The sequence below is a fragment of the Saccopteryx leptura genome, unplaced genomic scaffold (assembly GCF_036850995.1).
Source record: "Saccopteryx leptura isolate mSacLep1 unplaced genomic scaffold, mSacLep1_pri_phased_curated manual_scaffold_31, whole genome shotgun sequence".
NCBI classification, from domain to species: Eukaryota; Metazoa; Chordata; class Mammalia; order Chiroptera; family Emballonuridae; genus Saccopteryx; species Saccopteryx leptura.
Window position 1 is genome coordinate 7,206 of NW_027095713.1, and position 25,952 is coordinate 33,157.

General features: G+C 43.9%; 1 protein-coding gene across 1 annotated transcript in view; it reads right to left on the minus strand.

The window, feature by feature from the left end:
* Positions 1-15,821: 15,821 nt before the first annotated feature.
* Positions 15,822-25,952, minus strand: part of LOC136386978 (granulocyte-macrophage colony-stimulating factor receptor subunit alpha-like) — a gene marked incomplete at its 3' end in the record, with an annotated part of 96,616 nt that continues 86,485 nt past the window's right edge. The window contains exon 11 of the mRNA XM_066358073.1: positions 15,822-16,058. Within this exon, the coding sequence (XP_066214170.1) occupies positions 15,822-16,058 (237 nt within the window). The remainder of the gene's footprint in view (positions 16,059-25,952) is intronic.

Sequence of the window (25,952 nt, forward strand, 5' to 3'; positions counted from 1 at the left end):
GGCGGGCCCCGGAGGCCCAGGGCGCCCGGGCTTGAGGCTGGAGGCGGGAGGTGGAGAAGAGAGCTGGGGGCGGGCTCAGGCATCGCGCAGTAGTCAGGACCGCGGTGAGAAGGGTTGTGGGGACCTCCACACTGTCCCCCACCCCCGCTTCAAGGGAGGCGGTCGGCAAGGCTGCGTGAAGGTGAGGTGCATTGTATGTATTAACGTGGGTTCTGAAGGAAAGTGAGAAAGTAGGGGATAGTCAGGTTTTCTTTATTGCTCATGTGTGCAGGGAAGACTGTTATAGTTTCCTGTGTATCGGTGCGTGGTGTTTTTATTACGTTTCAGTTACAATGTCATTGTAATCGCCAGTTTAATTTATTTAGTGGGTTATTGAGAAGTGCATTTGACAACTTGTAGCGATAAGGGCTCTGTAGTTTTAGTTGCGGATTTCTAGAGGAACCGCCAGGAGGGGAAGATACATCGTCTCTATTTGTTACCACTTGAGTCTAGTCTAATGCGGCTTTTAAAAAAGTATGCCGTTTGCCTGACCTGTGGTGGTGAGGAGCCACTGAGCCATTTCACCCGCAGGTGTTGTAAAGTACCAAAGGCTACAGAATTAATATTAATATTTTAGGAGGCTTGGAGAACATCTTATTAATTTGGATTAAGGTGTGCAGAGAAATTGTGAGAATAGTCTCTGTACTGTGTGATTGGCATAACCAGGATGGCCCTTGGCATTGTATTGTAAATGCAAGGGGAGGAAAACATGGATTCCCAGACATTCCACCACACCTATGGGGAAAGGGGTGAATGGCTAGCCAGGTGCAGGAAGAGAAAAGCCAAAATAAACCTTTTCTTATAGCAATGAGTCATTTGTAGGCATTTGTCCCCACCGAAACTACCTCTCCTTTGTAAATGTGTGTGTGACTCTGGACAGAGAGATAGCAGATAAACACTAGATAATATAGGAATGCCTTTAATATGTAAAGAGACATCTTTCTATCATTGTGTTGGCTTGTAAACTTTTGTTTTCCCCAAAATGATGTATAGCTTGGAAATTGAACGTGGTCCTATCATGTTAAAGGACAGATGACTATAACCAATAGTGGTAAGGGGCTCCTAATTGCAATTTTTGCTTCTGTACCTCCCACTTACAAAACTATAAAAACTAAGTAGAACAAAGGACCGGCGTGCTCTCCCTCAGATTTCTGTTGGAGCTGCCGCCGCTTGGCCAAGCTAGACAATAAAGCTTCAATGTGTAAACGACGGACCTTGCTTCTGTCTTCCATATTTCAGGTCCCTCTGAATTTGGATTAACGGTGGCGCAGTGGATAAAGCGTCAGCCTGGAAATGCTGAGGTCGCAGGTTTAAAACCCTGTGCTTGCCTGGTCAAGGCACATATGGGAGTTGATGCTTCCAGCTCCTCCCCCCTGTCTCTCTCTCTCTCTCTCTCTCTCTCTCTCTCTCCTCTCTAAAATGAATAAATAAAATAAAAAAATAAAAAAATATGCCGTAAGCGCGATACCCGGGTGCCCTCCTGTGGACATCTCGGGGAATGACACCGTAGCATAGGCTCCTCTACGAAAGCGGAATCCACTCTGCTGTTCACGTACGGTTTTCTTTCTGTCCTTACCGGTTTTTTTAAAAATGATTTTATTTATTAAATTTAGAGAGGGTAGAGAAAGAGAGAGAGAAGTGGGGAGGAACAGGAGCATCAACTCCCATATGTGTCTTGACCAGGCAAGCCTAGGGTTTCAAACCGGCAACCTCAGTGTTCCAGGTGGAAACTTTATTCACTGCGCCACCAGAGGTCAGGCCTTACCGATTTTTTTGAAGCGGAGTGTCTAACGTCTGTGAAGGAGTGATGGTCCGTCTCTGAATGAGAGAGGTGTGTTGAATATATTTAAATGATAATTTTTTTAAATTTTGTTTGTAACTGTGCTGTAAGTGGGAGTTTATGTTACGGAGTTTATATTAAGTACAGAAAAAGTTGGGTTTACCGAGTGAACAAAGGTTATTGATAGCAAGCACTACTGTTTGCAGTGACGGTTTTTACCCTCAATCGTAACAACAATTATTAATATCTATTTGTATAACGTTTGCATAATACAGAAGGGTTCCAGAATAGGTTTTCGCTGTGATTGTGAGAAGGAATTAATTGTCGTATTCATATTTATTCATTCTTGTAGTATTTTATTTGGAATGACTGTCACCCTTTATTCACCCCACTGCGCAGTTTTTCCACCGTTTCCCTTGCAATCTGCGCGTCCCTGTAGGGTTATTGCATTTCAGAATGTCTATGTTGTGGCTCCTGTTTATATTCTATAAAGAAGGTATTTTCCATGGCAGCTTTTAGTTTTATGACGTGTCAATGAATTTATTTTGCTAAAGTAAACGTGCACCAGAATCATGGCTGTTTTTATGTCAATGAACCATTGAAAACTGAAGCGGTGTGTGAGCTGCAGGACCTGTTGGGAGGACCCGGAGGGAGGTGAGAGGTGGGGCCCCAGGGGAGATGCGGGGCGGGGCTGGGCGGAGGGAAATCGGGCCGCGAGCAGGTTCGCGATGAGGCGCCGGGGAAGAGGCAGCAGGTTGGTGGGCGCGAGGTGCGAGGCTTCTGGGCAGGGGCCGCTGTTCACGGGTCGGGAGGTACAGAGCTCGGATAAACGTGAGTGTACCCCGGGGCCCGGGGATAACGGGGTGTGGGGGACGGGACAGAGGGGATGCGAGCGAGCGAGAGATTGGGGAGGAGGTGCAGCCGGCCGGGAGAGAGGAGCTCCCGGACTGTTTGTAGGGAATACGCTTCTGCTCCTCGTGTAAGATCAGCAAACCGACCTGCTGTTTGTATTGTGTGTCACTCTGCATCCTGTTTCCTGTGGGGCAGGGTTTGTCTTCCGAGTACTGTTGAGCTTTTAGGCAGGATCATTGTGTGTCCTGGGGGAATGTCCTCTACACTGTAGGTGCTTGTGAGGAGCTGGTCCTTGTATTCACTGCCTGGAATTAACATTGTAAAGCCAGTAATCAGGGCCAGGGCCACTATCACAGCAGCCCGGCCCTTGCAGGTTCGCATTGGATTCGGACAGTCGGTAAAGAAACCATGGAGCCAAAAACTGGTGGGCCATAGCCTTTAATCCTAGCTTGCACCCGGCGGGCAAGTAAAAATACACACTGGGCTCCAAAACCCAGTCACACTCAGTGCTCACAAAGCCACTGACTTATCCGAGTTTCCTAGAATCAAAGGTTTCTAGCTCACCAGCCTTATTTTCCTCAGTTCCCCATCTCCTTCCTTATCCCAGATACAAACTCTGTACAAACTGGCATCTCACTCAGCACTCCACCATCTTGGCTGCTTTTCCTGGCCTACTCCACGTGGCCTCCTTCTGCTCTCTGCTCTGCTCTCTCATGCTAACCTCAGGAACCAAGAGCCCGAGTCCCGTTCTGCCTCCCTTTTATAGTGTAGAAATCCAAACCCTTAATCCAATATACATAATAGGGAAGTCTCTAATACAAAGTCACTTCTCTGAGGCATGATTGGATTGTACCGCCCTACAACAAAAAGGGTGGGAAAGGCTTAATCCCAAAACCAAGCCCCAGGTTACAACGATCTCCAACACACATTAATATCACCTGGGCGATGGCCTCTTTAACAAAGTGAGCATAATACATTTTATCTGCCCAACAAACATCAAGCTGGATCCCCGTGCTCTTGATAGTTTTAAATGGCGCCCTCTTGGCCGAATATGGCCTCAGGGCATATTCACCTTTGATCCAGAAAGCACAGCCCTGGAAGCTTTGAGCGACCTGGCCTTGGAAGTAGTATTTTCCTCATCGTTCATTTGAAATTATTTTATAAGGCTATCATTGACTAAATTTTGTATTTTTAAATTTAGTGTTTGTTGGTCAAATAAGTTTGTAAACATCATATATATGTTTGCTCGCTTATAGTGTTGTAAGGTACCAAAAGGCTGAACATTGATATTGATATTCTGGGAGGAAAAGTCAGGCTTTCCTATCAGGATTTCCTGTCCCATCCCTCCTTTAGGGAGAGGAGGGAGAAGAATGTAGAAGTTTCTGGTTTGCAAGAACAATAGGTCATCATTCAGTTTTAAATCTAAAAGAAAGATTAACTGAGAAACTTCTTCCCTTTCAATAGGAGGCAGAATTTACAGACCACCTTATATTGGCTGTAGTTCCTCCCTTTCCTGGAATCTTGAGTGTAAAATATCTCTAGGCTAGTGAGGGAAGATGAACACTGAAAGATTTGTACATGTCTTTGATTGTATTACCGGAAGAGTTTCTTTTGCCGAGCCTGGTTGTGGGCGGTCCTAGCCAAAGTGCCCAGGTCTGACCTTTCTCATTATCCACTGACCTTACACTGACAATATTTGGCTCTATATATGCAGGTGAGCAGTCTTTCTCACATCTAAAGAATGTTAAGACCAACCTACGATCACATTTAATGGATGGAAGTCTCAACGCCTGCATGAAGCTTAACCTCACCACGTATCAACCAGACTACAAAGCCATCAGCAAAACCATGCAAAGCCATCAGCAAAAGTCGCATTAATGGTAAGAAGTACTTTACTCATCATTGGTTAGCACCAGCATAACAATGTTATTAAAAAGCATTCAGAGACTTATTGTACTTTAAAATTGTTGGTTTTACATAAAATGCACACATTTACTAGTATTTAGTGTTAAACATTGTATGGCTCTCACGGAATTACATTTTAAAATATGTGGCGTTCATGGCTGTCTCAGCCAGAATGGTTCCCAACCCCTGGTTTAGGGGATACACAGAAACATTAAGACTTTCAAGGTAACACAATCAAAGATATTTACAATCTTTTAGGGTTCATCTTCCCTCCTTTTCCTAGAGCAGTGGTTCTCAACCTGTGGGTCGCGACCCCGGCGGGTCACCTAAAGCCATCGGAAAATATATAATGCATATCAGGTATTTACATTCTGAATCATAACTGTAGCAAAATTACAGATATGAAGCAGCCACCAAAATTATTTTTTGGTTTGGTGTCACCGCAACATGAGGAAGTGTATTGCGGGGTCAGGGCATTGGAAAGGTTGAGAACCACTGGCCTAGAGGTATGTTACTCTCAAGATTCCAGGAAGGGAGGTATATAAATTCTGTTTCTTATTGCAAGAAGAAAAGTTCCTCAGATAACCTTTAAAACTAAATGGCCTAGTGTTCTTTTTTTTTAAAAAAAAAAGATTTCTGTTTTATTTTATTTTTTTATTCATTTTAGAGGGGAGAGAGAGAGACAGAGAGGGAGAGAGAGAGGACAGAGAAACAGAGAGAGAAGGTGGGGAGGAGCTGTAAGCATCAACTCCCATATGTGCCTTGACCAGGCAAGGCCAGGGTTTTGAACCGGCAACCTCAGCATTTCCAGGTCGATGCTTTATCCACTGCGCCACCACAGGTCAGGCCCCATCATTCTTTCAAACCCAAAACTTCTACATTCTTCTCCCTCCCCTCCCCAAAGGAAAGATGGGACAGAAAGCCTGACCTTTCCTCCTAGAATAACAATATTAATTTTGTAGCTTTTTGGTACCTTACTACACAATAAGGGTTGTTTCATTGTAGCTATGTAAGAGATGAAAAAATCGTCAGAGCTTGGAAGGTAAAGGAAGAAATGAGGTCATGTGAGGTTTTGGCAACATCCATCTCTTTTGTAAGTTATAAGTCCAGTAATGATGACATGAAGTAGTGACTGTGTTTAATTTTCAATGAGTTTAGGGCGCGGATGCAAGGTGTAGTGGAAATTCTAAGCACCGTAAGTCATCACCTGCTCTGAGGAGGTCATGGGCGGTGGGGGCTCACAATCTGGTCAGAGTTTTTGTTTTCAATGAGAAAAAGTTTAGAGAATGAAATGTGGACTGTAAAAGAAGAAGAGGAAAGAGTGTAAGTGATCTTAATAAGCAGTTAGGAATGAGTGATTTACGATTTATGCAAAGAAGCAGCGATGTGGACATGTGCACTGAGGTTCATCACAGTGGGAATAAGTTTTCTCAGTTGTGAGGTCCTCCTCACCTCTCTCCTGAGTGTTCTCAGCCTGGGACATGGTGCTGCAGGGATTGCAAGATGAATACTTTGCGTTTATTGTTATTGTGTAAGTTTCAGGTTTCATGTGGGTAATTGAAGAGAGGTATGTTTTTTAAGATCTAGGATCAGCAGCATGACCTGCTGTTTGTGTTTTATGTTACTCTTCATCCAGTGTAATGTAGAGGAGTAGGGTTTGTTCATCTTCTGGTTACTGTTGAGCTTTAAGGGCAGAATCATGTGTGTCCTGGGTGAACATCTTGTGCATTGTAGGTGTTCCTGAGCAGCAGTTTCTTGTATGCAATGCTTGGAAGTAACTCCTAGGTGAAGCCCCACTGTCTTAAAAGTATTATGTGCCACCCTGTTGGCTGAAAATGCCCTGGGGGTATATTCACCTTTGGTCCTGAAATACTGCTGGGGAAGCTTTGAATAATTGTCCTTTGGAGATAGAATTTCCATCATCATTTCTTTGAAATTATTTTCTAGGGGTGGCATTGAGTTATTTAGGTTTTTTTTAAATGTTCATTTGAAAACATATTTATATAGTGATATAGTCATTACCTTTCTTTACAGGGGTCTACGTGGAGGGTCACCAGAGTTATAAAGAAAGTTCACTTAATTTTAGTGTATTGAAATGTGTAGAGAGTTTGCCTATGGTCCCTTGAGGTTAGTTTATAAAAAGTTGCAAGCATTGTTGTAAAGTATGGTAGAGTTGATTATTTAGGGTATAGTGGAGCAGTTATGTACACGGAATTTTATGGGGCATTTAGGTTATTCATTTGTCCTCATTACAGAATTTTGGTTGCTTGTATCAGTTTTGAAAACAGTGCTCTATTGCCAATCCATAGAGGTGTGTAGAATCTCCTTTTATAGCTATGAATATTTCTATTTTGCTCTTTAGCTGGGCTGGTGGTATATGATTTGACTTTGTTATAAATTGCATGTGAAGGGAGACATTCCTGGTGCAATGAGTTTATTTGAGTGAATTAGTGTTTTTTGTTTGTAGGACCATTTTTTTGCTGTAGAATGTACTGTATGTCATGTAAAAATTTTTTGGTTGTTGTTTTCACTTATTTTAATGTCTTGCTCCTTTATGTCATAGGCAGCTCCAAGGTTTTTTATTAGTGGAGGGTGGATATTAACATTCAGAAGGAAGCGATTTAAGTGGATGGCAGTATGTAGGGGTGCCATTTCTTTTCTTTTATTTATTTTTTGATAGAGATAGAGAGAGGGACAGCTAGACTGGAAGGGAGAGAGACGAGAAGCATCAATTGTTGGTTGTGGCACCTGAGTTTTTTCTCACTGACTGCTTTCTCATGTGCCTTGATCAGGGGGCCACAACAGACTGAGTGACCCCTTGCTCAAGCCAGCGACCTTGGGCTGAATTTTGTGAGCCTTGCTCAAACCAGATGAGCCCACGCTCAAGCTGGTGACCTTGGCATTTCGATCCTGGGTCCTCCGCGTCCAAGTCCGATACTCCATCTACTGCACCACTGCCTGGTCAGGCTTATACGGTTGTTCTGATACCAGTTATTATATATATTATAATTTTTCTTTCATGTAAAGAGAACCCTTTGTCATATATAATGTTTGTTTGAATTTGCATTCATTAATGTGACCCAACAATTAGGCTATTAATGTTTATTGATTAGGAGTTAGCACAGCAGTTTATTTTGTTAGCTATATACTACAAGGAATTATTCAATGCAATCAGGGTTTCTTCCATTCATTGCTTTTTGTATAATTTCCCTATATTTTGTATTTTAATAGGTGAAGTGAAACTAAGGCTATTAAAAGTCTTGTTGTTTATATGTGAATGAGTTTATAGATATGTTTGTGAAGTGATTTTTAGGTAAAATTTGTAAGAATCTATGGGAGTCCAAAAGACCAGAGTAACAGGCTTTATTGAAAGGAAGAAAGGAACCCTGCGGGGCACTTCTCCAGGGAGAAGAGCACCAGTTATAGACTAGGGGCGAGTTATATAGTGTTTGGGAGAGCCTGAGGGGATACTGAGGCAAAAGTTCTGGTATGTCCGGAATGCTCCTCCTTGGGGGACTTCGAGCATGTGGGTGTTGAATCAAAAGTCCTGGTGTGTCCGGAGCCCCTCCTTGGGGTGGGTTGTCAGCTTTTTGGAATTCCTCTGTCTCGGGCGATACTCCAGTAAGGGTGAGGTCTGACAGATAAGTGGAACATCAAGAGGGCAGTATGGAATTCACGTATCTATCAAAATTGTTTTTATTTTGGTTAAAAAAAAATATAATGAAAGTCATTAATATTGGAAATGAAGAGGTAGAAGGTGTTCTAGGAACAGGAAGTATTTTGCAATAAAGTATTTTGCAATAAATTGCCATTTAGGTCAATTGGCAATTGTGCAAAAAGTGGAAAAGGAACTCGTATATGGTGGAGGTAGGAAAGGAAAAGACTAGGGTGATCGATGATCAGTTACATTATTGAAGCCGTATTACTGCACATGTCTTGAGTCATGAGCTAGCAAGGATGCTTCGAAACGTCCTGTGGTTCACAGGTGATTCAGTGTCCTTATGTGTTCCACAGTCGTTGTCCTGAGAATGCAGGCCAGTGGGTTCTAAGTGGCCTCTGTGATCTATGTGGTGCTTATTCCTTGGTCCCATGGTCTGGAAGTGCATCCAAAGGCCAGGATAGGTCTACCTCGTCAGGATGTGAGCCAGAGACACTTCTCGGTGCTGCAGATAATCCCATGTCACTGAGATAGTTGCGAGTTCTTCAGTATCTGCCCTGGAGGAAAAGGTGAGGCAGCGTGTGTTTGAGCAATGGCACAGCAGAAAAATGGTGTATTAGAGAAAAATTTTTTTGTAAATTTTAAACTGTATCGTGTAGTTTGAGTGAGGGTGAGAATAAGGATAAGGGTTCCAGAATGTAGGGTTTCTATGCTTTGGTTTATTTTGTAGGGGAAATGAAGGTCTTTGAGAGTAGTAGTAAACTTTGATTTGTGGTATATTAAAAGTTTTACCAAGAAGGAAGTCTATTGCTAGAGAGAAATTTGTTCATAATTTCAGCAAAGGAAAATAATACAAGTTTAGAGAGTGAATGCTAAAATGTAAAAGAGTAGGAATACGTATTCTATGTGACATGAAGAAAAAGTTAGTAAAGACCGGATGATGGTATTCTTCGTGAAAAGAAGCAGTGATCTGGACAGAGCCAGTCTGGCTCATGAACGTGAGATTTAGTATCTGAAGTTGTAAGGTGTTCCGTGAGTCTGTAATGTTGTGGGGTGTGTTCTCAGCCTGGAGCACTCCTCCCGAATTGTTGAAGACGGTGGTCTTGTCTGTGTCGTTGTTCTGTCTGTGTGAGCTCCCATGTGGCTAGTTGAAGAGAGGCAGCATGTGTGATCCAGGATGCAAAATGACCAGCTGTTTGTACTGTACTTGACTCTTCCTGTTTCATGGAAAGTAGGGTTTGTCCTGGTGAAGTAGTGACCATTTGGGCCAGATCATTCTGTGTCCCGGGTGAACGCCGTCTGCATGGACGGGGCTCAGGAGCACCTGTTCTTTGTCTCCACTGCTCAGTCAGCCCCACCGTGTTCACAATGTGAAACACCGCCATCTTGGCCGAATATGCCCTGGGGGCACAGTCACCTTTGGAGCAGAAACTAGTGAGGCGTAAGTTTGGAACCTTTCTGTATCCTGAAAGGATTTTAAAGCAGCATTTTTAGAAAATTTAATTGTAATTGTTTTGTAATTGTACTTGTTACCACAGGTGTGGAGTGGAAGACGGTCTCCTTTAAAATCGCCGTCCGCGCGATGCCCTGCGCCCTCGTGTGGACACCTCTGCGAATGACACCTTAGCGCAGGTGCACAGACCATGTTCAGCAGATCGGATCCTCTATGAACGCGGCGTTCAGTCTTCCGTTCAGGTAGTGTTTTCTGTCATGGCCGAGTATTTTGAAGGGTGTGTGTGTGTGTGTTTTGTTTCTGAAGAAGTGACTGTCTGTCTATGAATGAGAGAGGTGTTTGTTATCCATCTAGTTCAATGATAAATTTTTGTAATTTTTGTTGTAGGTCTGCTTTAGGTCATTGGGAATTTCTGTTATAGATTTCCAGTGAAATACATGAAAAGGAGGAACCCCCAGGTCCATGTAACCAAACAGTAGGAAGCGCTGGTCTTTGTAGTCCTGGATTTTGCCCTCAGATGTACTAAGTGTTGTATAATGTCCATTTGTATGATGTTTGCATGATTCACGTGGGTTCCAAAGTAGGTTTACAGTGGTGAGTAGGAGAAGGAATAAATTGTCATATTCTTATTTAGCAAGTAGTGTAGTATTTTTCATAGAATAACCGTCCATCTTTATTGGGCTCACCCCATAGAACTTTTCCCACAATTTTCCTTGGAAGTTGTGTGTCTTATTTCAGGTTTTGCATTTCAGAATGTCTCCCATGGGGTGGCTTGTGTCTTTATTTTGTAAAGAAGGCGGTTGTTTTTTATTATATTTTTCAGTTTTATGAAGTGTCAACATATGTATGTGGCTATGGTAAATATGCAGGTATGTATGCAGTTCCTGGGTGTTTTCATGTGAATGAGACATGACAAAGTATAGTTGGGTGCAAGCAGTAGGGTTTGTAGTCTGGGTTGTATGGATGTTTTGGGGTGGATCATTCTTTGTCCTGGGTGATTGGCTGTGCATTGTAGGTGCTTTCCTGCATCTGTTCTTTGTATCTGCTGAATGCAAATAAAAAGCAGTTTCCACAGTGTTGTTAATACAAAACGACACCATTTTAGTCAAATGTGCCCTGGGGGGCATATTCACCTTTGGTACAGAAGCCTGAGGCGGAAGCCTGACATTCAATATTTCTGAAGACTAGCGTGATAGGAACAGTTTTTTTTTGTTGTTATTTCTCTGCTGAAATGTTTTGTAACTGTATCAGCGATTTATGTTGGGGTTATCATTTGTGGCTTTTAGATGTTTCTTTGAAAAGATGTACATGGGATGATGCTGTGTTTACCATCCCTTAAAGGTTTCTAGATGGATGGTGAGGAGAGTCATAGAGATTTTATGCAGTTTTAGTGAATTGAAATGTATAGGAAGTTATTTTACCATTCAATAGGGTCAGTTTTCAAAAACTTCCAAGCGTTCTTGGAGAGTATCTTTGATTTTCATTGATTGGATATGGAAAAGTAGTTATGTATGTTGAAGTTATTTGCCATGTAGAGATTTTTTTAGTATTCTGAATGAATTTTTTGGGGGGAGGATATAGTATAATACCCTGAGAAAGGTGGTGATTGTTGAAGATTATTTTTTGTCACAGGTGAATCATTCCATTCATTCTTTTTTTTTCTTTTCTTTTTTTTTCTTTTGCAGAAAGAGAGTCAGAGAGAGGTATAGATAGGGACAGACAGACAGAAATGGATAGAGATGAGAAGCATAAATCAGTAGTTTTTCGTTGTGACATCTAAGTTGTTCATTGATTACTTTCTCATATGTGCCTTGACCGTGTGCCTTCAGCAGACCGAGTAACCCCTTGCTCGAGCCAGCGACCTTGGGTCCAAGCTGGTAATCTTTGCTCAAACCAGATGGGCCTGTGCCAAAGCTTGGGGTCTCGAACCTGGGTTGTCTGCATTCCACTCCGACATTCTATTCACTGTGCCACCGCTTGGTCAGGCTATTCATTCATTCATTAGTTTCTTCATTTATTCATTTATTTATTTTAGATTTTAGAGAAAGGAGAGAGAGGGTGGTAGGAATGGGAAGCATGAACCTGTTGCTTCTCATTTCTTCATTGATACAGCAAGCCCAGGGTTTGGAACCAGTGACCTCAGTATTTTAAGTTGACACTTTATCAACTGTTTTATCAGTCAGGCTCACACATGTATTTCAAAAGATGGATCATGTGCAGCTTTATGGAATATGTATTGACTCCTGACTTTTTCCAGGTGTCTCCTGAGCCTAGTTGTACCCAGTGTTTGGAAGGTGGTAAGTTTTGTCTTTATTGGTGTTGTTCTTTAGAGGTCAGCCTCCCTGTTAGTCATTGAAGAAAGGTATCCTTTCAGCTGTAGGATGGAAAAGGACATGCTGTTTGGGTTGTGTTCTTAGTAGTATACAGCTATTGTTCTCAGTCATTAGTGACCTGGGTGAGGGCCCTGTGTGCCCTATATGCTTAGTAGGAGGTGCCACTGTCTGCACTGGTAGCCAGCAAAGCCCACCATCTCTGTGATGTGACATGCCACCCTATTGGGGAAATATGCCCTGGGGGCAAAGTTAATTTTGATTGTGAAAGATCTGAAACTAAGTATTTTAATCATCTTTCTGTGGAAATTATTTTCTAATCACAATAGTGATTCATTTTGGGGCTATTTTATAAGTTTATGTGAAAAGATGGTAATGTAATGGGTATAATTACTCCCTTTTCTAACAGGTTTTTAGATGAGTGTCATGTCATATTATTTTCTCATAGAGTTGTTCTGACAACAGTTATTCTATGAATGAAAGATTTTTCTTATTATGTAAAGAGAAACCTTTATGGTACACAATGATAGGAATTTCCACCTAGCACTGCAGGTTCCATACTAACATATAGGCCATTTATGTGTATTGATAAGAAGAAGGGTGTTTTTTTTGTTTGTTTTTTAGTGTATCTGGTGATGTCGTATAGTGTGAAGTTGCAATGAGGGTCAGGGTTCCAGAATATAGGGTTATTTGTGGGTTCTTAGAGGAACCAAAGATAGAGGAAACTGGTAGTAAGCCATGTTCTGTGGTGTATTAAAAATTTGTCTTGAGAAAAAGTGTATTTTTGGACAGGTATATGTGTGTCATTTTAGAAAAGCCTAAGAAGAGTAGTTTAGAGAGTGAATTCTGGCACGTGAAAGAGTTCTGAGAAAGATTCCTAGCGACATTCAGAAACAGTCAGGAAAGACCACGTGGTGAGTCCTGAGGAGAAGCAGAGATCCTGATAGGACCAGTCTGATTCATCAGAGAGTGATTCAGCATCCAAGTTGTGAGATGTTCCTTGCCTGTCAGATTTTCTGGGGCATCGTCTCAGCCTAAGATCGTATTCAGCCATTTTTGAAGATGGTTTGTAATTGTTTTTTCTCAGGTGTCTGCTTCTAGGTGGGTAGGTCAAGAGAGTCAGCATTTGTGATCTAGGATTTCAAATGACCTAGCATTTGTATTCTATTTGTCTTGTTGTGCCATAGAGTTGAGAGGGAGTTCTGAGTAGTATTAACATTTTGGGCCGGATTATTCGTTGTCCTAGATGAACATCTCCTATATCAGACGCACACTTGTTCATTGTATTCACTGCTTGTAAGTAGTGCTCCTTGGAGTGTTGTGAGAAGGTCTGAGTCATTCTCAAAGTGTTGCAGCTGCAAGTCCATGATGGATTCCATAGTAGGAGAGGGAGCCCAGTCTCACCCTCATCAAGCAAGTGCGGGTTACGATAGGAGTCATGAGGGAGTAGTGGAGAGAGTGCAGGCAGGAGGGAAATGTCGGTATCAGCATTTGAAAGCAGCGAAGGTCATCTGAAAGCCGTGAGAGAAGTGAAGCCCCAGGAGTGCTTGTTTTGCTGGAAGCAAAGGAGGAGCCCTGTGAGAGAGAATGGGTCACAGCGAAGGAAGGTCGTTTGAATCAGAGAGATGCGTGGCACAGAGAGGAATTGTATCTGAAATTAGAGTCCAATAAGGAGCAGCTTTCTGGGACCCAGTGAAGGTGCCATATGGCAGGGAAAAAGACTCATCTATGTAACAGAAATTAGGGAGACTGTGGACAACTGTACTTCTCTGAGTGGATGGATTCAAGCTGCAGGTCCAGAAGAGGGTGAAGGAGAGGTTAAGAATTAGTCAGTGGGGGTCCCACTTACGGAATCCTGTAGTCACATAGGCTACTGTGGGGGAGGTCTCTCGTCCTATCCTCCGCACCTGAGAACCTCAAGTGGAGCCTGAGTCCCGTGGGAGGTCTCCTGGCATGGAGGGGCAGGGGAGTGCTTGCAATCCACGGTTTTCCTGGAGTAGGGTAATCCTCATGAGCGCAAGGAAGTAGGATATACTCATGAACAGTGTTCAGTTTGTGTTCTTTAGGCGTTTTGGGAACAAGGTGGAGAAGTTGGAATGGGGGAGGGGGGTAGGTCGTAGAATTCAGTGACATGGTAGTGTGTGAATTTTCTAATGGTTTGGCACGAGAAAGATGGGTGATCTTACCCTATAGCAGGGAGGTTGTCCCCAAATTGAAAGGGAACTCATGGGGTCCCATTGCAAGGTCAGTGGAGGAGTCCATGGGAGAGCAGGGCCCACTGACTTGAGCGAGTCTATACGGGTGGGGGTGATCCGGCAAGCAGTGTCGGGTGGCATCTCCTGACACTCCATGGCCAGTGAACAACCTGGTTGCGTCCGTAGAAAGAAAAAGCAGTCCGCTTGTGGTGTCGGGAAATATTATTTAGGTTGCCTGTCCTTTCCTGTGTGTCCGGGAGTGCAGAGTATGGAGTCTTGTTGAGTTCGTGAGGGAGAGATTTAGTAGTGTGAATCCAAGGGAGACGGAGTCAGGGAGTCTGTTCATCATTTCGAAGACTGAATACAGAGGGAAGGGTTTAGCATGTTGGAAGGAAGGATGCCACCCAGACTGGGTCCCTGAGGCTCTGAGGAGAAGAGGAGCTCTGCGCTGGGTGGTCTGACAGGGGAGCAGTGAAGTGACCTGCAAATCTGTTCTGAGAGGTTCAGACGTCAGGTTGCAGTGACCCAGCATGGTGGAAGCTTTCAAAAATCCAGGAAAGACGGTTATTGCCGTGTCTAGCAAGGTGGGTTCCTGGTAGAGGGAGGAGAACAAAGCAGCCCATGGGGAAGCTGAGGCCTTTCAAGCAGGGGGCTGGGGTGTATCAGTATCAAGGAAGGGAGAGGGTTAGATAGGGTAATGGAGAAGGGGTCATTGGCTCACTCATGCTGTCCCATAGTTTTCCTCTGAATGTATTCTTGTGGGTACATGATGGGTTGTGAAGAGGTCAAAGTGGAGGTGATGCTGTTCACGATGGGTCGCCTTTGCCTCGGAGACTCATTGTCGTGGGTGCCTGGAGGAGAGAGAGTGGAGTAAAGGGAAGTGAAGGTGGTTTCAGGTAAGTAAGAGTGAAGGGGAGGGAACAGGGATTGGAGACGGAGCTGAGGGTTTCTTAAGGCAGACTTTCTGCAATGGGCAGTGGCTGCTCAGAATGTTAGAAAGAAGTGTTCAGAGAAGAGCCTGCTCGTGCCTTTTCTGTGAAAGAAAATTTATCTCATGTGTCATGGTTGTTGTGATGGAAGAAATAGAATTTCTCCCCTCAGTGAGCTTTGAATGTAGAAACAGGGAATCCTTCAGTGGCAAAGCGGTTACTTTTTTAGAAACAAACAAACAAACCATGGATTTGGATGAGAAGACTGTGAGGAGAGAGAAGCATTGTGCCGTTTACTTTTCTTTATTTTTCCATTCTGTGTTTCGAGGTTTTCTGTCAGCTGTGGTCTGTGTTCGGTTGGAGCCCACTGGGTGGACGCTTTCTGCCGGCACCCTGTCTGTGAGGGCGCACAGTGTGCGCATGAAGACAGATGTGTCATGTCGCAGGAGGTGCACGTTGGTGTTCTTAGAACCAGTTCTTAGTCTGAGTTGCATGACACAGCTCTGTGGGAACGAGGCCGAGAGTGTACTAGAGTTTGAAAAAACCTTACATGTAAATGGGGGCTGTTAGCTTTCACTACGGAGCAATGGAGTCTTCAAGGAGGTCGTTCACTTTCGTTTGGGGGGGAATGGTGCCCTTTCGAGGAGTCTTCAGTCGTCAGCCTATGTGTGATGCGTTACCAGCAGTCTGACTGGGGCCCACGGTTCCCATCACCATCGTAGACCCATCGTGGAAACTTCGCGGCGTCCCTGTGGTGAGACGGAAGCGAGGCAGGGTTTAGGTTGAGGGAGATCCCGGGGAAGTCTGTGTTGCCCTCCATGGCCGAGTGGGGGAGTCGCAGGGAAGGGAGCTCGGAGACGGGGTCAGGGGGAATCCAGAGCGCAGGCCCGTGCCCACTGCTGCCCTGGGCGCAGGTCCTGTGGGAAGGGAGAGGGTGTGGAGGGAGGGGAGGAGAGGCACCCGCTCAGTCTGTGAGTGTTCTCAGGAGGGGAGCAGCAGTGTGTCGGTGTGTTGGCTGTGAGGAGGATTCTTAAGGGTTCAGGGGGGTGACTCTTAAGTTGAAGTCTCATAGAATATTGAAATCAGGTGGCCCCCAGGGATGCTGTTCTCAGCTGCTTGTTCCTCAGGATTTTGAAATGGTATGTCTGATGCTGTCTGTGGGGATAGGGCATTGTGTATTTCTGTCGGGAGCCAATCAACGACTGCTGGCTGACAAGGTCACAGCAGGAGAAGACCCACAACTGCTGGCTGACAAGGTCACAGCAGAAGAAGATCCAAAACTGCTGGTTGACAGAGTCACCACAGTGAAGACCAATGGCTGCGGGTTGACGAAGTCACCCAAAGGAGAGACACAATGATACTTCCCCCTTTGACTTTTTGAATTAATCTGGCCTTATATCCCCCCTTTTTCTGGGTGTGTGCTATTATTTATAGCACAGGGATAATAGTACCGTGCTTTCCCTGTAGATTCATAGTAATTTCTTTGGAAATGAGACAGAGGGTGTGAGTTCCACAGAAAAGCCTGTGAGCCCCTTGAACTGGGTTCATAAACATAAGAGGCTGGCTATGATATCCCTCATAAAGGGTTAAGTTTGTAGGAGAGTTTCTTCTTATTAATCATAGAATAGATTGTGACTTGTGAATGGGTAGGAGGCAGTGGCTGTGCACAGAGCAGCTTTCGGCCTTCACTTAATTCAACATTTTTCCTCCCTAGCCTTTTCATGTGATAGAGTAGAGAAACATTCCTTTCTTTTTGCTTATTTGATCTGCAGATAGTGGAACACTCTGAGAAGAATATAGTTAGAACTTAACTAGTGTTTAAATATAGTAAATAAGTAATATTTGACTAGACAAGAGAATTTTAGGTAAGGTGTAGTAGAATGGCCCATTGTGTGGCCTAGGATGAGAGTGCAGTCGGCAAGAAAAGAATGTTTTGCTAAGAGACTTGTTTTTTGACTGAAGGCAGTTGCTGGGCTTTCTCGGTGAGATGTTCTCATGAGATTTATGTACTTTCCAAGATTTTTTTGATATGAGAGGAATGTGGGGGAATCCATAGAAGTAATAACAGTAAATGTCTTCTGAAATTATGTTGCTACTAGGCTATCTTGCAAGTGCACTCTGTATGTCTTTGAGTGAAAGCTATTCTTAATGTTATGTCAATTTCCTTACGGGCAAGCTTTGTAGAATCTTGTGAGAAAAAGTAGGACACTGCATAAACTCAAGGCCATTTACCTGAGCAAGCGGTGGTCCTTTGCTAATCCTTAATGATTTTGTCTGTTAATCTCTCTCTGCCCCTTGACTCATAACAGCAGTAAAGTTGAGTTAATTATTAGTACTAATACTTTAAAAGCTTTTACCGATGTTGTTATCGCTATTCAAGTTATTTTGTAGTTGTACTTTGAATGATTTGCTACCTGGTTTGTAATTTATAGATGTAAATTAACTGTTATCTGGAAGTGCGTAACCATAGTAAAACAAAAGCAATGATTAACACCATGTAATTGTAACTCAGTGTGTGTGCATAAAAAGGAAGCTATACTAGCATTTGGCAGAGATGTCTGGCAGGAAATGCTAACTAGAGAATAAAGAGAAAGAAATAAAAAAACAACTTTTGCTGTATGTTTCCAACTGGACATAGTCTCAGTGCCTCCCCTATGTCTTTATTTATTTGTTTATTTTATGTGCTGTTTACAGAACCCTGGGTGTGTGTGAATCAGGAGGACCTGGTTTTGTCCTGGACAGGGCAGCTGGATGGGCTCTGTGTTCCGCCCGTGGTGCATTGCTGACAGTGGTGGGTTTTTCCTGCTGGGGAATGTGGTGTAGGGTACTTTGTGCATTCTCATGACGGTTGTTGGGTGTCCTGCGTTGCTTTGGGTCCCATGTTTCAGAGTGCAGTCTATGGCAGGGGTCTCAAACTCGCGGCCCGCCGAACAATTTTGTGCGGCCCGCAGACTAATCCACGAAGTTCAAAATATTTTGGATAAAATTAAGTAAGCCCGTGGATCAGTCTGCAGGCCGCACAAAATTGTTCGGCAGGCCGCATGTGCCCCGGTGCCGTGATTTTGAGACCCCTGGTATGGGTAGCATGGAAGTCTGTTTTGATGGATGTGGCCTGGTAGGAAGGGCTTGATATATGTCTCTGCTGTCTTCTCTCTTTACTTTAGGTTTTGTGTTCTGTACCGTGTCTGTGTACCTGTGTGGGGTTGGATGCTGAGGACCTGTGCCTCAGTGCATCTGTGTGGCTTGCTCATACTGGCCCTGGTGTTGTTTGTGTGTCACAGCTTGTTCATCATTTCCTATGACCCAGAGCTGCTGTGACAGGCCCCACTTTACGATACTGGTGTGGTCACTGTGACACTAGGACTTTGCCATCATGGTGCGTGTATCTTTGAAAACCCTTTTCAGTAGAGGCCACCCCAGGGGAATAGAAAGGGGGAGCCACGCAGTGAGGAAGTTGGGGATGGTAATACTGTGGGTTTCTTGGCGCTGGGTTTTGACACCATGGAGAGGCCCTTAAGGTTTTCTCCATCAACAGGGACATAAAGTGCTTTTCAGTGATCACGTTTCCAGTACATTTCCGTTGATTAGTCCACTTGCCAAAAACGACAACCTGCTGTTGAAAATGAGCAGCTGTCACTGTGAAATGGATGGCTGCAGAGGTTGTACATGCCGAAATTACTGCCCTTCTGGTTTTCCAGGATCTGTACGTGTTATGCTTGTTCATTCTGTTTCCTTTTTTATTATTCTGGTGTTGGGTTTGTTGGAGATGTGAGGCTTTCAGAGTTTTGTTTTCGTGTTTTATTTTCACCCAGAGTTCAGAAAGGTTTTGATCAGTTTGGCTGTTTTGAATTATAGTCCTGTCGGATTTTTCCTCCATCTCACCGTTTGCTTGCTTGTTTGCTGACATGTTCATTCTGTGTTGCTTGAGGAGTTTGTTCCTATTTTCCATACTTCTATTTCTGCCCAGGGTTTACTGGGGTGCAGTGCTTGTCCATGTATCCCACCTGTTCTTCACTTGTCTTTGGTGTTGAGGCAGGTTCTCTTACCATGAGTGTGTGGTTTGAGGTCCCATCACTGTGTGTCAACTGTGTATGTCAGCGTTTGTATGCCTTGGTGGATGTGATTTCTTTGCCCTGGATGAGCAGATAGTGCTTCATTGCATGTGTTCTTTCCGTCTTGTTATCGATCAGAGAAGGGAATGATACCTCATTTGGAATAGAGTTTTGTTCCTGTTGTAGGGTTTCAGCTGCTGTTGTATTGATTCCATTGCTGCTGAGTGCATTGATTCCATGTGTCTGTTTCTCCCAGTGCTCCTTGAGTGTGGAAGTCGAGGTGTTTTATCACTGTTCATTGCTGGGTGCTGCAAAGTCCTTCTTTCCTTGTTCCAAGTGAGTTTTCTGGGTAACATGTGTGGATAGCTCTTGGTTTTACTGCTAGCAATTGTGTGATCATGGGACTTCCTCTCATTTAGCTGTTTTCAAGTACCAAGGAGTTTGACTGTCACGTGTTTGATCGGTACTTTGCTGGACTGTAGCCATAGTGTGCATTGCAGTGTGCTGCAATAGACTGTTTTGGCAAGCTGTGCAGTGAATTTGTTGGCTGAAAGCACATTTTTCATACATGCTTGTTTTTATCTTGATGCAAATTAAGCATGACTGTCCATGGCACCTTAAGTCTTTCTTAGCTTAGGAGGTGTTCCTGAGGTTTGAGGATGGGATTTACGGGTCATCGGAGCGCAGGCAGTACTTTTCTCAGGGGAGGACATCTCCTTTCACTCCTGCAGTTGTGGGGTATGTGCATTATTTCACACTCCTTATGTCTAAACCTCTCAATGCATGTATGAGTTCCCCATGACCCTCCTGGTCCTGTAAGCACAAGATATTGTCTGAAGCGTCTGTGCTCTCTCGTCTGTTACTCTGGTTTCCTCACTATGTCGGCCCTGGGTTAGCAGGAAAGGGAGTACTGTTTTTATTGGGAGACAGTGTCCACACTCCATAAAGAGCCAGAGATACACCTCCATACACTTGGGGAGCCCATGCTTGTATATGCTGAATACTGGGGCGGTGAGGAAGGATCCCATATGTCCTCAGAGGGCAAATTCTTCTGCCCTCGGATCCATATTTCCGTTTCCTTACTCGAGTGCTGCCACCCAGAGGACATGTTGGGAGTTGCACTTGACTTGCTCTCCCCGATCATTTCACCTCCTTGGAATTCAATGAAGGGTGCCTTCTGTGCACAGAGAGGTTGGGATGAAGATGTTTTTGAGGAGGACCAGTTTTCTCTTCGTATCCGATGTGAATTACATGTGTATAGCTAGCAGTTATATTGATTTTTTTGATGGAGTCATGCACAGTGTGAGAGGATATAGCAGTGTTATGACAGGGAATCCCTGTATTCCACGCAGAGGTGCCTTGGAACAGTCAGAGGAGTAGGACACGCACTGACCGCACATTCCAGGATTTCAGGAGGGGTCCCAATACAGGTGGTGTGCCATCTGTACGTCTGCCTGCCAGTACCCATGTATGTGCTCTCTGGTCCCTGTGCTCCTGTCTTAGGGCCGGTTAGCTTCTAAGGGTGAATCCGTGCCGGCTCCCGTGGCAGATCTCCATGCTCTCTCTGTAATCCCTCAGAGGTGCAGAACTGAGGTCCTGTGGCATCATCCAGTAGTCTGCTTTCCTGTACTGTGTCCACTCACAGTCGAAGGATGTGGTCGTAGTATGTCACTGAGTTTTCCGCAGGGAGCATGCTGTCTTATCCTCCTCATGATCCAGTGACATGGTTGCAGGACGTGTCTACTGAGTTCTTTACCCAGATCACAGAATCCTGAACATGAAGACTGTTATTTCCCGTCCAAGTGGTGGCCAATTGGATAGACTGTGAGAGGGAGATGTAGAGAACCCTGGATCCAGACCCTGAGATCTCTGGTCTGAGTACTGGCTCGTGCAGCTTGCACATGGGTTCCTTAGGACTTATGGTTTGAATGTGGGATCATTGATATGACTCCGTGGTCGTTGGATGGATCCCAAGGATCACTGGCCTCAACGTCAAGGTTGCTGGCTTGAGCAGCAGGTTCCTGGTCTCCCTTCATGGCAGATATGAGAAAGTAATCGATGACCAGGTCAGGTGCCCCAAAAAACAATAGACCGTCTGCCCAGAACCCCTTTTTGTCTACACTGTGTTACCAGGCCATGTTTGTGTTTAGCTAGAAAGCCATTTTTCAGTGTGGTTATTTGTTTTAGAGAGTCGTGTGAATTTTGATCAGAAAAGTTAGTTTTATTGTCTTTGTGTGGGCATATGGAGCAGAAATGTTTGATCAGATACGTGGGGAGAAAGATCTGGTCTGTGTTTGTGGCTCATCTTTGTATTATGTGAGCCATTTTTTTAAAGAGTTGTTTTTAATTTAATAACCTCTATCATAATGATCTATTTTTTAGGTGAGAGGAGGGGAGATAATGACGCAAACTTCCACGTGTGCCCCATCGGGAGCCACGCAGGAACCCCATCTGGGGCAGATGCTCCAGTACAGAGCTGTGTTCAGATCCTGAGGTGACAGCGCTGGGGGCACGCTGCACTGCTGGAGGGGGAGAGGGAGAAGGAGTGAGGAGAAGCAGATGTCTCCGTGTGCCCTGACCCAGAATGGAACATGGGTTGTCCATAGCGGACTGAAGGTCTATCCACTGAGTGAGCTGTCTAGGTTTATCTTTATGAGTTTTGTTCATTAAACTTTAGGTCTGCAATTCTGGTTGGGTTCTGGCGCTTTGCAACTGGATGCGTCCCTGAAAGATAATGAATGGATGAGGGCCGTGGCGGGTCTGGAGGCCAGAGGTGTGCGGGGAGGACCCGAGAGGCGGCGAGAGGCGAGGTGCGGGCGGACCAGGCGTACTTAGTCGCAGTGCAGTCCTTACCAATGGTGAGAAGGGGCCGGGGTACCTAGGGTCGGGCTCCAAGTGATGCCATTGTGCAGGTCGCGTGAGGTGAGGTACCATGGAGTTACTCACGTAGGTGGTGAAGAAAAGTGAAAAAGTGAGGAAGTGTCAGGTTTTCTTATTTTCTCATGGGTGCAGGGAAGACTTAGAATTTCCTGTATGTTTTGGGGCAATGTGTTTAAACGTTTCGGTTTCCTTATATTGTAAGTGTCGTTGTTATTCGTTTTGGGATTTCTTTTACAACGTGCAAGGATACGGACTGTGTAGTTCATTTTTGTTGTGGATTTCTAAAGGAACCGTAAGGAAAGGAAGATACAGAGTTTCTATGTGTCACCGCAGGTGTGGAGCAGAACCCAGCCGCCTTTTCAGCTGTCGTCCGCGGGATGCCCTGGCGCCCTCGTGTGGGCATCTTGTGGAATGATACCTCAGTTCAGGTTTGCAGAGAATGTTTGGCCGAACGGGTCCCCTTTGGAGGAGGAATCCAGTGTTCCGTTCAGGGTAAGTCGTTTCTCTCCTTACCGAGTATTTCGAAGGAGGTGCGTGTGGGGGGGTCCTCTTGTTTCTGAAGGAGAGCGTTGGGATTGATCTATTTCGATGATACATTGTAATGTTTTTTCTTGCAGTTCTGTTCCATGTCTTTTGGAGTTTCTGTTTCTGAGTTTCTGTGCAGTGCAGGGAAAGCAGGAAGTCCCAGGGTCATGCCACTCAGCGGTAGGAAGCGCTGTTCTTTGTGTCATGGGTTTTGCCATCAAATGTACTAAGTGTTGTATCATGTCCATTTGTATGACGTTCCCATCACAAAGTTAGGTGTGTTCCAAAGTAGGTTTGTAGTGGTGAGTAGGAGAAGGTATTGTCCGATTTGTATGTATTAATTACTGTACTATTTTCCATAGAATGACCATTCATATTTCTTCTGCCCACCGCATTGAAATTTTCCCACCGTTTCCTTTGGAATCTGCTTGTTCCCTTACGGTTTTTGCATTTCAGAATGTTTCCCTTGTGGTAGAGTTTTGATATTGTAAGGAAGGTGAGTTTTCCATTGTGATTTTAAAATGCTGAAGTTTCAATGAATTTATTTTGCTAAGGTAAACGTGCACCGAGTGTCCCTGGTTCCTGAGTGTTTTCATGAGAATGAGTCAGAAAAAACTGAAGTCAGGTACGAGCGGCAGGGCGCATCCCCCAGAGGCTGACCAGCCAGAGGTGAGAAGTGGGGTCAAGAGAAAGATACCGAGGTGGACCGGAGGGAAATGGGGTCCAGACCCGAGGTGGATACTTTGCACGCACGGGAAGAGGGACGATGTTGGTGGATGTGAGGCCAGGTGCTGCCAGGCAGGGGTCGTTGTCTCTGGGTCAGAGGTGTAGAGGTGAGAGGATCATGACTCAGAGATGTCAGGAGGGGTGGAGACACGAGGGAGGGGTTGGAGGAGAAAGTGTAATCAGGAAGAGAAGGAGAGAGGAATCGCTGGATGGTTTGTGGAGCGTATGTCCCACTTCCAGTGTCAGTGAGCACTTCCAGTGAGAGCACTTTTCTATTTCAATATAGACAGTGTTCAGAAAACAATAATTCGTTTTCTAAAAAAATTTTAGTCGTCGATTTTAGAGAGAGGAGCGGGAACCATTCCTCTACAGTTATCGCCCCTATGTGAGTTGACCAGAGAAGCCTGTGGTTTCCAAGGCGAGGTCAGCTTTCCAGGTCTACGCTTCATCCACTGCAGCACCTCAGGTCAGGGCAATTTTTATTATCCGCAATATTAATGTTAATATTATTTAATTATTATTAAATAGTATGAAAATACTGTGTGTCTTTGGGTAGCATTTTATAATTTTATTAGTATAGATCTTCTCTGCTCTTGTGAAGCAGAATCCAAGGCAATGACCTGTTTTACTGTTAGTCGAGTCGGAAGAAATATATTATTGAACCCAGAGTTTTTGTATAAGTGGAGTATTTATGTGACTGTTATTTGTCTTCCAGTGTAGTAAAGTTTTTTGTGTGTAGTAAATGGTAGGTGACTGTCCTGAGTCATCCAGGTACATAAGCTAGTATGTAGTTCTGATCAGTATATTGATATAGGAGTAAGTCGTATGAAAGTTGTCAAAGCTTGAAAGGGACGAGGTAGAAGTGAGATTACGGCAGGAGTTTGCAAAAATAGTTTTATAAGTTAAAAGTACACCGATGAGTCAGTAAAATAGTAATATCCATTTTAGCGTTTGACATGAGTGTAGGTGTGTAATGCACGCTGTGATAGTCATCCTAAGTATGGTTCGTTATTACCTGTGCTTCACGGAGGGTGTGGGGGAATATACACTGTGGTCAAAGTCTTAATTTTTGAGGAGGAAAACTTTAGAGGGCGAATTCTGGAATCTAATGAAGGAAGATGAAGGATTGGAAGTGATCATACACAGGTACGAAAGTGAGTTCTGTTGTATGAAAAGAAGCGCTGGTGGCGAGATGCTTAGTCTGGATCTCTTCCCGGGAAATGCAGTCTCATAACACGTGAGATGTTCCTGGACTCCTGAGTGTGTTTGGTTGTCTTGTCAACCCTGGGCAGTCGATTGTTATCATGGAAAGGTGGGAGGTTTTTTTTTTGTTTTTTTTCTTTTTAAGCTTTGGTTTTGAGTATCTGTGTGATATTGAAAGAGAGAACATGGATTTCAGAATTAGGATTTAAAATGAGTTGCTGTTTGTATTCTAGTTTAGACTTTTTGTTGTTCTATGGAGATTAGGGTTAGTGTTTTGAGCACCGTGGATCTTTTGGGCTGAGTCTTTTTATGTTTGTTCTGGTTGCAGGGCCGTGTAGATGTAGGTGCATATGTGCTTCTGTTCTTTCTTGTCAGGACTTATAAATAATACGCAGCCCTCAACACTCCTTACAATACTAAATGGCGCCAGCATGGTCGAATGTGCCCTGGGGGCATATTCATGTTTAGTTCAGAAATCTGACGTAGGTAGCAAAATTCTGGAGAGCAGAATGATAGGAACGTAGTAGTTTTCTTATATCTCTGTTGAAAGTATTTTCCAACTGTACCAGTGGTTTATGTTAGGGTTTTTTTTTGGTGTGTGTGTGTGTGTGTGTGTGTGTGTGTGTGTGTGTGTGTGTGGTTTGTATTTTTGTAAGAGATGTGTCTTTGAAAAAACGTGAAGATGAGGATACTGTTATTAGTTTTACTTACATGTTTCTAGATGGATGTGGTGGTGAGCCATAAAGAGAGCCTTTGTAATTGAAGTGCATTGAAATGTCTAGGAAGGTGGTTTATCATTCAGTAGGGGCAGTTTTCAAATAGTTTTAAGCATTCTTGAAAAGCTTGTCAGATGTATTATTTGGGATTGTGGAATAGTTATGTATCTTGAATTTTATTTGTTAATCATAGGTTTTTTAAAATATCTTTTGATTTTTTTGGTGGGGAGACTGCCTTGGTGTTGAGAGGTTTGCCATATCCCTGAATGAGAGAGGCGTGTTAAGTTGCTTTTTATAATTATGGACATTTCTCTTTTCCATTTGAGGTCCGTGATTTATTATTTGAGTTTTATTATTCTAGTTTGTTACTTATTGCAGTGAATTTAGATATTGATGGTCAGTGGAATGTATTACAATGAATTTCTGTCCCTCATTTGTAGGACCACCTTTTGCTTTTCAATGTAGAGCATGGTATCCAAATATGTATTGTTTTTGTTTCCATTTCTTTTTATTTCTCGCCGTGTTATGGTGTAGGTGTGTCCAGTATTTTCTATTCATCGTGCCTGTCTGTTAACATCCACAGATAGTGATGTTTGCAGATAGTAGAAGGGGGGGGGTGTTACTTATTTTCTCACATAGCTGTCGTGATACCAGTTAGTTTATGAGGAAAATATTTTATATGATGTTAATAGAAAGATGTATGGTAAAA